This window comes from Bos javanicus, chromosome X (assembly GCF_032452875.1).
Source record: "Bos javanicus breed banteng chromosome X, ARS-OSU_banteng_1.0, whole genome shotgun sequence".
Classification (NCBI taxonomy): domain Eukaryota; kingdom Metazoa; phylum Chordata; class Mammalia; order Artiodactyla; family Bovidae; genus Bos; species Bos javanicus.
In genome coordinates, this window is record NC_083897.1 from 23,746,249 (window position 1) to 23,762,344 (window position 16,096).

General features: G+C 40.1%; 1 protein-coding gene across 1 annotated transcript; it reads right to left on the reverse strand.

The window, feature by feature from the left end:
- Positions 1-12,696: 12,696 nt before the first annotated feature.
- Positions 12,697-15,873, reverse strand: LOC133243234 (uncharacterized protein CXorf66 homolog). Its single transcript, XM_061409860.1, has 3 exons — positions 15,735-15,873; positions 14,901-15,057; positions 12,697-13,717 (listed from the first exon to the last, which is right to left on the reverse strand). Exons 1-3 carry the CDS (start codon positions 15,820-15,822, stop codon positions 12,880-12,882), a joined length of 1,083 nt encoding a protein of 360 aa, XP_061265844.1. The 5' UTR covers positions 15,823-15,873; the 3' UTR covers positions 12,697-12,879.
- Between the last annotated feature and the right edge of the window lie 223 nt (positions 15,874-16,096).

A 16,096-nucleotide genomic window follows, 5' to 3' on the forward strand; every position in this document is an offset into this window, starting at 1 on the left:
GTTTGCCTTGGAAACAAACAGAGATCATTCTGTCTTTTTTGAGATTGCATCCAAGTAGTGCATTTCGGACTCTGTTGTTGACCATGATGGCTACTCCATTTCTTCTAAGGGATTCCTGCCCACAGTAGTAGATACCATGGCCATCTGAGTTAAATTCACCCATTCCAGTCCATTTTAGTTCGCTGATTCCTAGAATGTCGACATTCACTCTTGCCATCTCTTGTTTGACCACTTCCAATTTGCCTTGATTCATGGACCTGACATTCCAGGTTCCTATGCAATATTGCTCTTTACAGCATCGGACCTTGCTTCTATCACCAGTCACATCCACAATTGGGTATTGTTTTTGATTTGGCTCCATCCCTTCATTCTTTCTGGAGTTATTTCTCCACTGATCTCCAGTAGCATATTGAGCACCTACCATCCTGGGGAGTTTTCAGTATCCTATCATTTTGCCTTTTCATACTGTTCATGGGGTTCTCAAGGCAAGAATACTGAAGTGGTTTGCCATTCCCTTCTCCAGTGAACCACATTCTGTCAGACCTCTCCACCAAGACCCTCCCATCTTGGGTGGCCCCACATGGTATGGCTTAGTTTCATTGAGTTAGACAAGGCTGTGGTCCATGAGATCAGACTGGCTAGTTTTCTCTAATTATGGTTTCAGTGTGTCTGCCCTCTGATGCCCTCTCGCAACACCTACAGTCTTACTTGGGTTTCTCTTACCTTGGAAGTGGGGTATCTCTTCACAGCTGCTCCAGCAAAGTGCAGCCACTGCTCCTTACCTTGGATGAGGGGTATCTCCTCAAGGCCACCCCTCCTGACCTTGAACGTGGAGTAGCACCTCTCGGCCCTCCTGAGCCCTTGCATCCGCCACTCCTTGGTTGTGGGCTTGCTCCTCTCAGCCGTTTCCCCTGACCTCAGGCATGGGGTAGCTCCTCTCAGCTGCTTCCCTGACCTTGAGCATGCGGTAGCTGTTCTCGGCCAACCCCCACCGCCCCCCCCCCGACCTTGGACGTGAGGTTAGCTCCTCTCAGCCGCCGCCCCTGATTTCGGACTTGGGGTAGATCCTCTCGGCCGCTCCTGTGCTGACACAGTCTGGCACTCTCGGTCACCACCTCTGACCTTGGGCGAGGGGTAGCTCCTCTCCTCCCTTTTCAATCACTTGAAAACCCCCTTATATTTGGGAACAAAATGACATGTTTCTAGATAGCCCATGGGTCAACAAAAAATATCAGAAGATAATTTGGAAAGTATTTTGAAATGAATGAAAATGAAGACAGCATAACAGAATTAGTGGGATGCTTTTAAAGCAGGGATTGGGGGAAATTTATAGCACTAAATGCCTAAGTTTGAAAAGGAGAATGATCTCAAGTTAGTAACCTCTGCTCCCATCTTAAGAAACTAGAAAAAGAAGAAATTAAACTCAGCACAGGCAGAGGAAACAAAATGATAAAGATTGGGGCAGAAATAAATGAAAAACCAAAAAACAAGGGAGAAAAAGTCAATGAAACCAAATGTTGTTGGTGAAGATCAATAAAACGGATAGACCTCTAGCCAGACTTATCAAGAAAAAGGAGAGAAGACACAAATGGATGAGCAAAATCATATCACTACAAATTCTACATATACTAAGAAGACAATAAATAAATAAATAGTATAAACAAATGTGAATTCCCTGTCGGTCCAGTGGTTAGGACTCAGTGCTTTCACTGTTCCATCCCTGATTGGGGAACTAAGATCCCACAAGCCACACTAGAGGGTCAAAAAAATGTATGTGCAAATGTTGTTCAGTCACTCAGTTGTGTCTGACTCTTTGCGACCCCATGGACAGCAGCACACCAGGCTTCCCTGTCCTTCACCATCTCTTGGAGCTTGCTCAAACTCACTTGCATGGAGTCGGTGATGCCATCCAACCATCTCATCCTCTGCCGTCCCCTTCTCCTCCTGCCTTTGATCTTTTCCAGCATCAGGGTCTTTTCTAATGAGTCAGTTCTTCACATCAGGTGGCCAAAGTATTGAAGCTTCAGCTTCAGCATCAGTCCTTAAAATGAATATTCAGGGTTGATTTCCTTTAGGATCGACTGGTTTGATCTCCTTGCAGTCCTAAGGATGCTTAAGAGTCTTCTCCAACACCACAGTTCTAAAGCATCAGTTTTTTTTGGTGCTCAGCTTACTTTACAATCCAACTCTGACATCGATACATGACTACTGGATAAAACATAGCTTTGGCTAGACAGACCTTTGCTGGTATAGCATAGACAAAGACTGCATAGCAAACAATCACCTTTCAATATAGTGATCTTATGCACTCATGATGTGTGGCCTGATGCAGTTTAACTCTGTAAGACCAGATTAGTCACTGCTTTTCCTGTGGGGATGAGGTGTGAAAGGACACTTCCTCCCTAACACTCCCCTATTATTTTTTCCTTATTTGGTCTTAGCTATTTTTAAGGCAAACGCAGACTTCATCCAAGTGCATTAGTTTCAAAGGCTACCATGATAAATTACTGCAAGCTGGTTGGCTGAAACATCAACTGTTTTCTTTTCTTTTCTTTTTTAATTTTGGTGGCATCACGTGCCACCAAATGCCCCTGAAAAACCACTAAACTAAACCACAAAATCTGGCATATATGGAGGACCCATGGGATGTTATGGTCATGAAAAAATATTTTTTTCCCTCCAGTCCAACATCCAGTACCTAGTTAATGAATGGGGGAGGTGTTCTTGGGAGGCTGGCTAAAGCATAAAAGCTCTAGAACACCATAAATCTGTATCAGACTTACATGATTTCATGCATATAACAGTAATGAGAAAAGAAAAGTAGCTTGAATTAGTGTTTAGTAGCCAAGACTGGTTTTCTGACAATCCATGAGTCTAGTAATGGTATATGGCTCCTGAAATAGCTTACCCCCCACCATTTTAATTTTTTACATGACTTGCAGTATGTTCTTATTTTTTCCTGTAAGTAACCTCAAGAGATCAGCATAGAAAACTTTATTTTTCTGCTGGGGCTCTAACTGCCCGGGGAAAGTCAAGACTGGGAGCCCGGGTGGCCTGGGACCTCTGGTGGTGGCAGCTGCAGAAATCTGATGATGCAGATCGCCAAAGCAGTTGTGAGACAATTTCAGCAAAAACTGGCTGATACCCTAAAAATGCAGTCTATGTCGGAGGCTTCACTGGAGTCCATGTCATGTTATCGTGCTAACTTAGATGATGAGGTACAGGGTTGAAATAAGAAATTATGTCAACTCACAAGTCAGACTGATGATCTTTCAGCAGAGCTGGAAGCTGCATCTTCAGAATGTCTGCACCTGAGTGCAAAAAATCAAGTTCTTCGACAGTAATTATTATCTATGAAAATACAAGCAGAATTTCAAGGAAACTTAGAGCAGTTAGGAGAGAAGAAGAATGCTTCAATAAGAAGTCAGATGGAACCCAGAATTAAAGACTTGAAATCTGAATTCTCCTAGGTGAAAACTTTTCAAGAAGATTCTAATACAGCAGATTGGAAAATATAAGCCACTCTACCTAGTGGAACTAGATATTAGAAAGTCATTGGCAAAAAAAAAAAAAAAAAAGAAAGTCATTGGCAAATAAACAAGACTAATGAGAAGCTGGTAGATACCATCACCCAACTTGTGGTGGAGAAACAGCAGAACAGATCTTGACTCAGCCCTCTTACCACGAGGCCAGTCCTGGAGCCCCCTTGTGTTGGAAATTTCAATAGTAGTTTAGTGCTCAATAGAAATCTTACTCTGGGCTTCCCTGGTGGTTCAGATGGTAAAGAGTCTGCCTGCAGTGTGGGAGACCCGGGTTCAATCCCTGGGTCAGGAAGATCCCCTGGAGAAGGAAATGGCAACCCACTCCAGTATTCTTGCCTGGAAAATCCCAGGAGTCCGGAAGGCTACAGTCCATGAGGTTGCAAAGAGTCAGACACAACTGAGTGACTTTCTTTCTTTCTAGAAATCTTACTTTGAGAGCAAATGTAGTGTTTTCTATCTCAATTCCATGCCCTTCAAATAACAACATGGAGACTTACTTGACCAAGATGCAGTGGGAGTTGCAAAATAATATAACTAGAGAACTAGAAAAACCTGCTGATGAATTTAAATCTGGATCCTAAAGAGTGTCTCCTCTAGGATCTACAGATGAGTCAAATCTATTTCAGGACCTACTTTTGAAAACATCACAAGAATATGTGCAGATTTTGAAGAAAAAGTATATGATCTGAAAGACAAATAGTAAATGTTTCCCTACTGCACTGTTTTCATGACATTTTAGTTGTTTCCCATTAAACATGATGAGAAAATCTTTAAAACCATAAACCTTTATTTGACAATTTCATTTTGTCTTCACTGTTCATTCAGTGAAACTAAGGTTTATGAAAGAAACTTGTTTACACAACAGTGTTATAGTCCTTTTTTGAGCAAATATCAAGAGTTGACTACCTTCATATCTTCATTGTTACTAATTTATAATATCTTTCATTAGTCCTTTGGTACTTTAGAATTTTATTTCATTTTGCTGTGGGTAATTTTTTATTTATATAAACATGTGGAAATTGAAGGTAAGTAGCTCAATCACGTTCTTTTTTTTTTAAATTGAAGTATACTTGATTTACAACTTTGTATTAGTTTCAGGTATACAGCAAGTTCACTGATATATTTAATATATATATTTTCAGATTCTTTCCCATTATTGGTTCTTATAAGATATTGGGTATAATTCCCTGTGCTCTACTGTAACCCTTATAACATCTATTTTATGTATAGTAATTTGTATTAGCTAATCTCAAACTCCTAATTACGCCCCATTTCCTTTCCCCTTTGGTAACCATAGGTTTGTTTTGTATATCTGTGAATCTGTGTCTGTTTTGTAAATAAGTTCATTTGTATCAGTTTTTAGATTCTCCATGTAGGTGACATCATATGATATTGCCTTCCTCTTTCTTAGTCCACTTAGTATGATAACCTGTAGGTCCATCCATGTTGCTGCCAGATGGCATTATTTCATTTATTTTTATGCCAGAGTAATATTCCATCGAATATATATATATATATATATATATATATATATATATACACACACACACACATATATACATATATATATATACCACTTATTCTTAAGGGAATAGTTTATTGGGAACTTGGATTGTTTCCATATCTTAGCTGTTGTAAATAGGTCTGCTGTGAACATTTGGTGTCAGTCACGTTCTATTGTTCTGATTCGCAGCCACACAATTGGACAGTTTTACTTATTTATTTGGCTGTGCCTGATCTCAGTTGTGGCATGTGGGATCTTTGTTGCATGTGCAGGATCTTTAGCAGCATGTGAACTCTTAGTTGCCACATGTGGGATCCAGTTCCCTGACCAAGGATCAAACCCAGGGTCCCTGCATTGTGAGTGCAGAGTCTTAGCCACTGGACAACCAGGGAAGTCCCACAATTGGACACTGATTTTTTTTTTATTTTGCAAACTGGCAGAGAAGGTATAGATATGATAGATACAGTCCATTCAGTTTTTTCAGGACTAATTATTCCAGCCATTCATTTAGCATAAGCCTTTGTTTCTTCTTTTCCTCTTTGTGATTACCTGCCTTTTGGTAATTCTAAAAAATTTTTAAATTGTAGTATAGTTGATTTGCAATGTGTTAATTACTGCTGTACAATGTATTCTTTTCCATTTTGGTTTACCGTAGGATATATCTCTGTGCTATACAGGAAGACCGTATTGCTTATCCATTATATATATAAACACTTACATCTGCTAACCCCCACCCCTCAATCCCCTCTCCCTTGGCAACCATCAATCTGTTTTCCATGTCCATCAGTTTGTTTCATAGATAGGTTTATTTGTTTCATATTTTAGATTCTACATATAAGTGATATCATATAATATTTGCCTTTCTCTTTCTAACTTATTTCACTTAGTACAATAATCTCTAGTCGCATCCATGTTGCTGCAAATGACATTATTTCATTCTTTTTATGACCGAGTAGTATTCCATCATACATGTGGACCACATCTTTATCCACTCTTCTGTTGATGGACATTTAGATTTATTTCCATGTCTTGGCTATTGTGAATAATGCTTCTGTGAACATAGGGATATATGTATCTTTTGGAATTTTGATTTTGTCCAGATATATGCCCAAGAGTGAGATTGCTGGATCAAATGGTAATTCTATTTTTAGTTTTCTGAGGAACTGCTTTACTTTTTCCACAGTGGCTGTACCAACTTACATTCCCAGCCTTTAGGCAATTTTAATATGGATTAAAAAATAGCTCATTTTGCTAGGAAAATTGGTAACTAAGGGAATAGTTTGATGATAGAAGATATCTACAGATTTTTTTTTATTATCAGCAAATTTCTACTATTCAGAGAACAATTACTATATAGTTCCTGTATCTTACTTTTTAAAGTAAAATAATTATATACAACAGATTTATACCAATTTATTTCTTCATCTCCTTCAGCTGTCTTTTCAATGTGTTATTTTGATTCAGGCACATCAGGGAATAATTCTAAGTAGAATTATTCTCAAGTAGCACTACCTCAAAGTTCTTAGATGTAAGCTATTATTAGCTCTTGCTTATTTTAAAGACGGCCTTTTCTGTGTATTATATATATAATTCCAAGCTAATTAATCATGATTAACCCTTGTTTTATAAGGTTGCAACAGCAGAGGAATAATTGAGGGTTGTGTATAAGTTGCCTTTAAGGAGATATTTGACTGAAGCTCTCAGAAAGCTTTCTTCCAACTTCTAGTTCCCTTCCTTTGTTGCTTCTAATTCTTAGGAATTTCACAATGTGGCAGGGACTGGAGGATTTTGAGAGTCGATAAAACTGGAGACTTTTAAATATCCCTCATCTGGTGTAGCACTTCTCTGTGGCCACTTAAAGATCTGCCAACCAGGCACATGCCACCGCAAGCTAGCGTCCTCAACCCTGTTAGCCCGGTAAAACGTGGTCTTCTAGCTGAGTGAGCATTCCTTCAGCTCTTCACAGCCCCCTCTCCCCACAGGAGATAGAAGAGAGGATTTCTAAGCATCCTTTCAGCTACACTTTTATATAATTTCTTTTAAAAATTTTTATGTATTTATTTTAATTGGAGAATAATTACTTTAAAATATTGTGATGGTTCTTGTCTTACATCAACATGAATTGGCCATAGGTATACTTGTGTCCCTTCCCCCACTCCACCCCATCCCTCCAGGTTGTCACAGAGCACCTGCTTTGGGTGCCCTGGCCCTGCCTCATACCTCAAACTCACACTGGCTATCTATTTTACATATGGTAACATATATGTTTCAATGCTGTTCTCTCAAATCATCGCACCGTCTCCTTCTCCCACTGAGTCCAAAAGTCTGTCCTTTACATCTGTGTCTCCTTTGCTGCCCTGCGTGTAGGATCATCAGTACCATCTTTCTAGATTCCGCATGTATGTGTTACTATACAGTATTTGTCTTTCTCTTTCTGACTTACTTCATTCTGTATAATAAACTCAAGGTTCACCCACCTCATTAGAACTGACTCAAATGCATTCCTTTTATAGCTGAGTAATATTCCATTGTGTATATAATTTCTTAAATTTTTTTAAATTTTAAAAGTTTAATTTTTAAAAATTTTATTGAAGTAAAGTTGATTTACAATGTTGTGTACTTCCATGCTTATAGAATTTCATGTAGAAATACATGTTGGAAATGTTTGAAATCTGCATTTTTGCACTTTTTTTAAGGGATAGGTTTTTAGAAAGCACTGTATTGAATAAAGTGAGATTCAACCAGTCAAGGAGATCTAACCAGTCAATCCTAAAGGAAATCAGTCCTGAATATTCCTTGGAAGGATTGATACTGAAGCTGAAGCTCCAATACGTTGGCCACCTGATGCAAAGAACTGACTCATGAAAAGACTCTGATGCTAGGAAAGATTGAAGGCGGGAGGAGAAGGGGACGACAGAGAATGAGATGGTGGGATGGAATCACCCATTCGATGGACATGAGTTTGAGTAAGCTCCTGGATTTGGTGGTGGACAGGCAAACCTGGCATGCTGCAGTCCAAGGGGTCACAAAGAGTTGGACAGGTCTGAGCGACTGAACTGAACTGAACTTACTGAATAAAAGGAGCAAAATATAATTAATTTCAGTTCCATTGTTATTGTTGTGTTAGTCACTCAGTCGTGTCCGACTCTCTGTGACCCCAGAGCTTCCCTGGTAGCTCAGATGGTAAAGAATCTGCCTGCAGTGCTGGCGACCTGAGTTGGATCCCTGGGTCTGGAAGATCCCCTAGAGAAAGGAAGGACTGCCTACTCCAGGATTCTTGCCTGGAGAATTCCGTCGATAGAGAAGTAAGGTGGGCTACAGTCCATGGAGCCAGAAAGAGTTGGACATGACTGAAGAACTAACGATTTTAGTTCCATAGACAGGAACAAGGTATGAGTTTTGGAGATGAAGGTAAGGAATGTGGATTAAAGGGAAACACAGCGCTGATGGTCTTAGAGTGAAGGACCACGTTTGAAACTGGCTTCACAGCGACCCCTGGTGGCCGGAAATGTAAGGAAGCCAAGGACTGACACATACAGCCCTGATACCTGCTGAACCGGGAAACATAAAATGGGAGCCAGACATAAGAAAGGTATCATGACAGGTAAGACAATGCTGCAAGAAGGCTAGGAAATAGAGATTCAGAGCCCTCTTACTTAAACCAGGACATTGCCAAGAAGTGCCAAAAACTATCCTTTGAAGTGAGACGAGTTATTTTAGGTATTAACTTGTGGAAGCTTTGGTAAAAAAAAAATTATTATTATTTTTTTTTTTTGCAAAATTTCTTCTCTAACTCAGGGTACATGCTTTTTTACATATTTTATATCGGTTTTATGTGTGAAGCCCCATACTAATGCACCTAGAATTTTTCACGTTGAATGAGCTTCAAATATTCTGTAGACTCCTACTCTATAATTAAGTGTGGTTTAAAAAGCAACATACATACTCACGCTCATAGCATGTGTTTAACATGTCATTATCATTGGTTGTCACTGGCAGTTAGTCCTTTTTATTAGATATTAATATTCCCAGCCTTTAAAGTATTACAAGTCTTTAGCTTAAGAATGATAAAGAGAAGAGGGCTTAGATCATTTGGCTTTGCCTATAAATGGGGAAACAGTGGAAACAGTGTCAGACTTTATTTTTTTGGGCTCCAAAATCACTGCAGATGGTGACTGCAGCCATGAAATTAAAAGACGCTTACTCCTTGGAAGGAAAGTTATGACCAACCTAGATAGCATATTCAAAAGCATAGACATTACTTTGCCAACAAAGATCCATCTAGTCAAGGCTATGGTTTTTCCTGTGGTCATGTATGGATGTGAGAGTTGGACTGTGAAGATGGCTGAGCACCGAAGAATTGATGCTTTTGAACTGTAGTGTCGGAAAAGACTCTTGAGAGTCCCTTGGACTGCAAGGAGATCCAACCAGTCCATTCTGAAGGCGATCAGCCCTGCGATTTCTTTGGAGGGAATGATGCTGAAGCTGAAACTCCAGTACTTTGGCCACCTCATGCGAAGAGTTGACTCATTGGAAAAGACTCTGATGCTGGGAGGGATTGGGGGCGGGAGGAGAAGGGGACGACAGAGGATGAGATGGCTGGATGGCATCACTGACTCGATGGACATGAGTCTGAGTGAACTCCAGGAGTTGGTGATGGACAGGGAGGCCTGGCGTGCTGCAATTAACGGGTTTGCAAAGAGTCGGACACGACTGAACAACTGAACTGAACTGAACTGAACTGAACCAAGACTTTGGTTGAATTTAAGCTGAAAAACTATGCAGTTTTGACATTGGCTGTTTTCCAGGCTATTGATAGCTCAGATAAACTCCAAAATCATCTTACAATATGAAGCCAGATTACCCAATGAATTTTAATTTTTTAAAAAAATTTAGACTGAGATGCTGTCAAATGCTGGTTAACATCATCTGAACAAAGCAGCCATTAAAAGCATGAGGCGAATGGAGGAAATCTGCATATAGACTGGATACTTTATATTAAGGAATTATTATTAAGTTTTATATGAGATAATAGTATTGTGTTTCAGTTCAGTTCGGCTCAGTCACCCAGCTGTATCCAACTCTTTGTCACCCCATGGAGTATTGTGTTTATGTATTTTTAAAATTTATTATTTTTTGGAGATATAAATGGGAAGGCAATGGATAGTAGTTTAAATGAAACAATATTGGCCATGTAATAATAATTCTTGAATCTGAGCAATGTTTATATGGGCGTTCATTCATACTCCTACTTTTTTGTTTGAACTGTTTTTCATATTAAACCATAAAAATTTGATCAGAACTTTTGCTTCTATTTGTGAATTTTAAAAAGACCAGGCTACCCCAGAACAGTTTTAACCCTTTACAGTTTATCTTTACAAAAAGTGTAATACCAGTAGGAAATCAAGTCTGTAGCTACCACAATGCTTTTCAAATGCATTTTCTACCTCTTAAAACTTTTATATATCGTGCTATCTGTGAATTTCATGATGACCTTACAGACCCCACCAGGAGACTACCAGTGGAGGAGGCAGAGGTTATGGGGAAGTCAGATGTGAATGAAGTCAAGACATATTTATATGCTCCTGGTAAGTTAGGAGGATGGTCCAGATTGATTAAAAGTCAAGTAAGGACTTTGCTGATACCAGTGGACTGGGTGATCTGAGAATAAACACATACCCCAGAAACTGGAAGTGAGAAGGCAGTACAGCATAATGAAAATTTGAACTTAAGTCAATCATAGATTCATATCTTGATTCAATCAATTGCTAGATGTGATCTTACTATATGTTACAGAGCATCGGTTAACTCATATGGTAGTCCATATAATAGGGGACTGTTGGGGATTAAATAAAATATGTGAATGTGAGGAAAGTGTTAACAAAGCAGGTCTGGTTGTTTGGTCCTTGTATGTCAAGGGAACTGGAAACCATGATTTGACTATTGGTCAACCCAGGGGGAATGTTCTAATGTTAATTGGTTGATGATCATGTTTTGTTCACCTGATTGCTTGGCACAAACATCAACATCGATAATGTGCATCTGGTGTCATTGTTGGGATCCTGAGTTTCACTTGCCATGTCTGGTTATGGAGCATGATGTACCTATGGGACCTGTTCTCAATAAAAGCCTCAGATGCTGAGGCTTCCCTGGGCAGAGCCATGGTGCACACATGCCTCTAGTTTGTTGCTAGAGAAGAGAGAATGTCCTAGGTGGCCCCAGAGGGGCAAGTACTCAAAAGCGCATGTCCAAACTCTCTGATTCACCCAAAAAGAAGTCTTTTTCCTGTTGCTTTTGATTTGTACATTTTTGTTCTAATAAACCTCAGACATGACTATAATCTGCTTTTGAGTCTTGTGAGTCCTTTTTCTAAATCAGTAAAATTGAGGGGAGGGTGGCCTTCAGATATCCCGGACATAAAGGGACTTAGTACAATGTCTGGCAAGTAGTACACATCCAATATATGCTAGCTATGGAATTTAACTGACCCTGCTGAATGTGACAGGGGACTGACCTCACTGTACTAGAATATAGGCTGGGACTGCAGGATTTTGTCTGTTTTTCTGAACCATGCTCTTGGAAGTGGGCAGGGATAACCTCTCATCAGTGAGGAAGCTAGAAAATATAACTCCAAGGTTTTCCCCTGGCCTCCCAGCCCTCTGGATTCTAAGTAAGAAGGTACCCTGTGAAGAAAATGGGTAGATATCCGACCTCTATCTGGGCCATTCTGAGAATGCACAACAGGGCAAACTCTCTTTATCAATTTGAAGGGTAACCAAAAGAATCAAAAACCTTGAGAGTGGGGGCTGGAGCCTGGACCCTTACTTTGGTAGCAGTCATCAGAGGCAGTGGTATTAGAAATGAGTATTGGGACTTCCCTGGTGGTTCAGTGGCTAAAACTCCACACTCCCAATGCAGGGGGTCTGGGTTCTATCCCTGGTCAGAGAATCACATGCTGCAGCCAAGGGTTTGCATGCCACAACTAAGAACTCACATGGTCAAATAAATATGTTTTAAAAAAGGAAATAACTATCAGGAATTTCCCCAATGCAGCCAGAATCAAGCACACAGAGCCATTTCCGCCACACACTGGGCACCAGAGAAAGACAGTCTTAAACTGTGAGGACACTCTGTCAAAATTTAAAAGATAGTTGGGTTGAGACTTCAGTTGAGGGCTAATCCAAGGGGAAGAGGAGCCCAGGGTACCCATCTTGCAATCCCTTTTTGTATTTGTGTGTGTGTGTGTGACTGTGGCTCGCATAGAACCCTGTGCCTGTGTCCAACTGTTTTCAACCCTTCGACTGTAGCCCTTCAGTCTCCTCTGTCCATGGAATTTCCCAGGCAAGACTACTGGAGTGGGTTGCTATTTCCTCCTCCAAAGGATCTTCCCAACCCAGGGATCAAATCCACATCTCTTCCATTGGCAGGTGGATTCTTTACCACTGCACCAGCTGGGAAGCCCATCCAAGTGGCCAGATCTACGTTGTTGTTGTTCAGCCATCAAGTCGTGTCCAACTCTGTGCGACCCCATGGACTGCAGCAGGCTGGGTTTCCCTGTCCCTCACCATCTCCCAGAATTTGCCCAAGTAGATCTAAGATACCTCGCAAAGAGATTTATACCTCTAAAATACAATAATAATTACAACAAAATCAGTTGTTATGTCACACATTTATTTACTATTTTTCAAGTAAATTGCCTCGAGATGGATATAAGTCTAATCTCAATAGTGATACCAAGTGGAGTTTTCCTCTACCAGGTTCTTAAATATGGTGAGTGTATAATAATTGATAGAAGCTTGCTTCTTCTGCATGGGTGGTCTTTCTTTTGATCCCTTAATTATTTCGGGAGTTTTTAAACATGTCTTCCTTGCATTTTATATTGCACATTATAATCACCTCCCTGTCACTCTCACCATCACTGTTGTATGCTGTGATATCACTGTCACTCATGTTGCCATACAGTGTGTTGTATTTGGGTTGTTTCTTTTTATACGACTTGTAAAAGTGCTTCAATTCCCGTGAAAACAGTGTAACTGGAACATGCTTTTTATTTGCGTCTGAAACATGAGTGATGAACGGCTCAGAAACAGCTCTGCAAACAAGGCACTTTTCCTTGTAGCATCGACAAAACTTCACTGGATGAGGCCTAGATAATATTTCTGCCGTACCTCTGGCTGGGCATTTTAGTTTAAGATATCTCTGGCGTTTGGTCAGTTTATCTACACTTGATTGCTCAGGGAAGCTCTGATTCTGTGGATAGGGTAGAGGAGTTTTGGTTGGCTTGACCCGACACTGTAGACTTGGTGGCCAAGTTGGCTTGATGGCCTTCTCTGGATAGGATGGACTGACCTGACTGACTAGCTTATGGGCATGAGCCTGCCTATGTGCCTTTTTTGGACTGCGTGTTCTATGCAACTTTTCCTGGGGGGGTGATCCTAACACTTTTTTGGGAGCTGATGGCTTGGATGGTTTTTTTTGACTCGAGGGCCTGACTAACTTTTCTGCACTTGAAGGAACTTTTCGTGGACTTGAGGGCCCAGATGACTTATCTATTCTGGATACCACGGATTGTCTTTCTGGATCGCCCAGACCAGCAGTCGGTGACTTGGAGTCAGTAAATGATATTTTAGATGACCTGGATGCCTTGATGGTGATATCTTCTTTCTTGTCCCTGAAAATACAGAGGATTTGGAATATGACAATTTAAATCAGAGGAGTAAGATTGCTGTTACCAGAAAATATGGGCTATTGTGTCAATTTAGACTTGTGGTCTTTTTGTGGCTCTAGCAGGAAAATTGAACACAGTAAGAATCAGAGTGTGGTGAAAACTATGAGTCAGGTTACAGTGTTGAACTCGTGTTGAATGCTTTTTCTTTTTCTTTTTCTTAATTTTGCTGTTTCAACCACAGTGGATAACCATATAGTCTATATATGCAATGACACAAACTTGTTTCAAATCTACTGTTGAGAGGGAGAGAGAGAATTTATCTAATCCAGAAATTATAGTTTTTACAAAAAAGCCACAAGTTGATATGCAACTGAGGCACAAATGTCACAACTTGTCACATAAAAATGTCTTAGACCAAATTCATTGTTTTCCTATCATATTTACACCATCAAGGTTTGTAACCATACATATTAATCCTCACATGCTAACTCTAAAACTGAAGGAATAGAACAGTGGTATATTTCAGTCACCAGTCCTTGGATTGGGAAATTTTTAGAGACCCAGTATACCAAGTGCCAGCCTAGTCCTCCTATATTAAAGCCAGGGACTAGAATCACTGAACACAGTTGAAAATTTTTCATGTTATTACATCTCAAAATGATAGATTATCCAAAATGTGTTACTATCTTTGGAATGCAGAGACCCAACTCCTTTTCCCCTGAGATTTTGATTCTGTCTTATTTAGATAGTCATTCCCTCTTTTCATAGACTCAACTTACAATGAAATTAGCAGCCTGGGGCTCAAGTGAACCCTGAATAGGAGGTAGTTTTGGCTAAAGTTGATAATGTACTTGAGATAATTTAAGAGCTTCATTTAAGTGAACGTATCCAGCCCACAAGATGTTGGTAGCTCTTCTGAAGTCTCAAGTTAATGGTAAGTAACAAAACAACAGTGAACCCGCTTACGTGTAAGTGCGCATGCGTGTGCAGGTACAGTTCTTCATGCGCGTGCACACCCACCTCCTCACCTCACCCCTACACCCTGCCACTTTGTGTTTTTAGTTCAAAGGTGTAAGACTTAATGTTGCTGCTTTGGGGACTTCCCCGCTCTCACAGTTATAGAGTATAGTGAAGAACGCGTGCCTCCCCACAACCTTGTACTTTTATTCAAAGGTGTAAGACTTACTTGGCTGCTTTATGGGCTTCCTCGCTATCACAGCTATAGTGAAGCAAGCAGGTACACGTGACCATATAGCCAGTGATAAGGGTACCAATTATAATAATGAGTAGACGTCGCCGTAATTCCTGCAGTTTGGTCTGCTTGAATTCAGCATGTGTAGTTACTGTGAAAGAACATGTATCATCAGAACCTGTGCTTGGGAACCAAGTTGCTTCCATTTTGATGGGGGTTTGTTACTGTAGATCCAAGTCAAATCTCATCATCAATTATTTCTTTAAGCATGATAACCACTGTCATTTTCCTCCCTCTATCACCTCCCTAGCCAGCCACAGTCTACAAGCCAAATCTGGGAGCTGTCTTTGGCTAATCAGTATGATTTCCTAGGTTACCCCACATCGTGGCTTGTTCAACCCATTACCTAGGTATTTGAATGTGTGAATGCACTGGAGTGTTGATGTGTGTGTGAATGTGTATGGTGGGAAAAGGGATGGGACAAGAAAACACAATTCTTGAAACCTACTATGTGTTCAGTACCATGCTAGATTCATTCACATAGAATTTTCTGGTATGGCTGGTGGGGGAGGGGCAGGGGTTGGTGGATTGGGTGGGGAAGGGGAATGAAAGGGGACAGTAAGGCTGTACTCTTCATGTTTCTATGTTTGGAATGTTTACACAGAAGTAAAACTTTCAGGTGTTGTCCTAGAAATTCTCGAAGACCTACTCATAGTAAAGTAGAATAAACAGCAGATTTCTTACACACAGCTAGCTTGTCTAATTAAGTACTGGAATACATTTAACATAATAGATCATAATTTCTAGGTTTTAAGGTTAGGGACATACCTGCAGTAGCAGATCCATTGCTTTCATTTCTATCTAAACAACTACTTGTCCAAATTGATAAAAGGAGGACATAAATGAAGAGATTCATGTCCAGGACCTTGTTGTCCTGTTTCCTCTCCCAAGGAAACTGCTGGATTTAAAATGGTCAGCTTGTTTTATAATAATGACTTCATAATCATTCTATGTCATATCCTGACAACATAATCTCACCATGGTGACACATGAGCTCCTGGGTACAAATATTATGAAAAGAATTTTAATCCTTTATTTCTCCATGACATCAAATATTCTATCAGATCTGAATCAAAAAGTTTGAGACATTATTAAGCACAGAAGGCAGAGAAAATGAGTTAGCTCTAGAT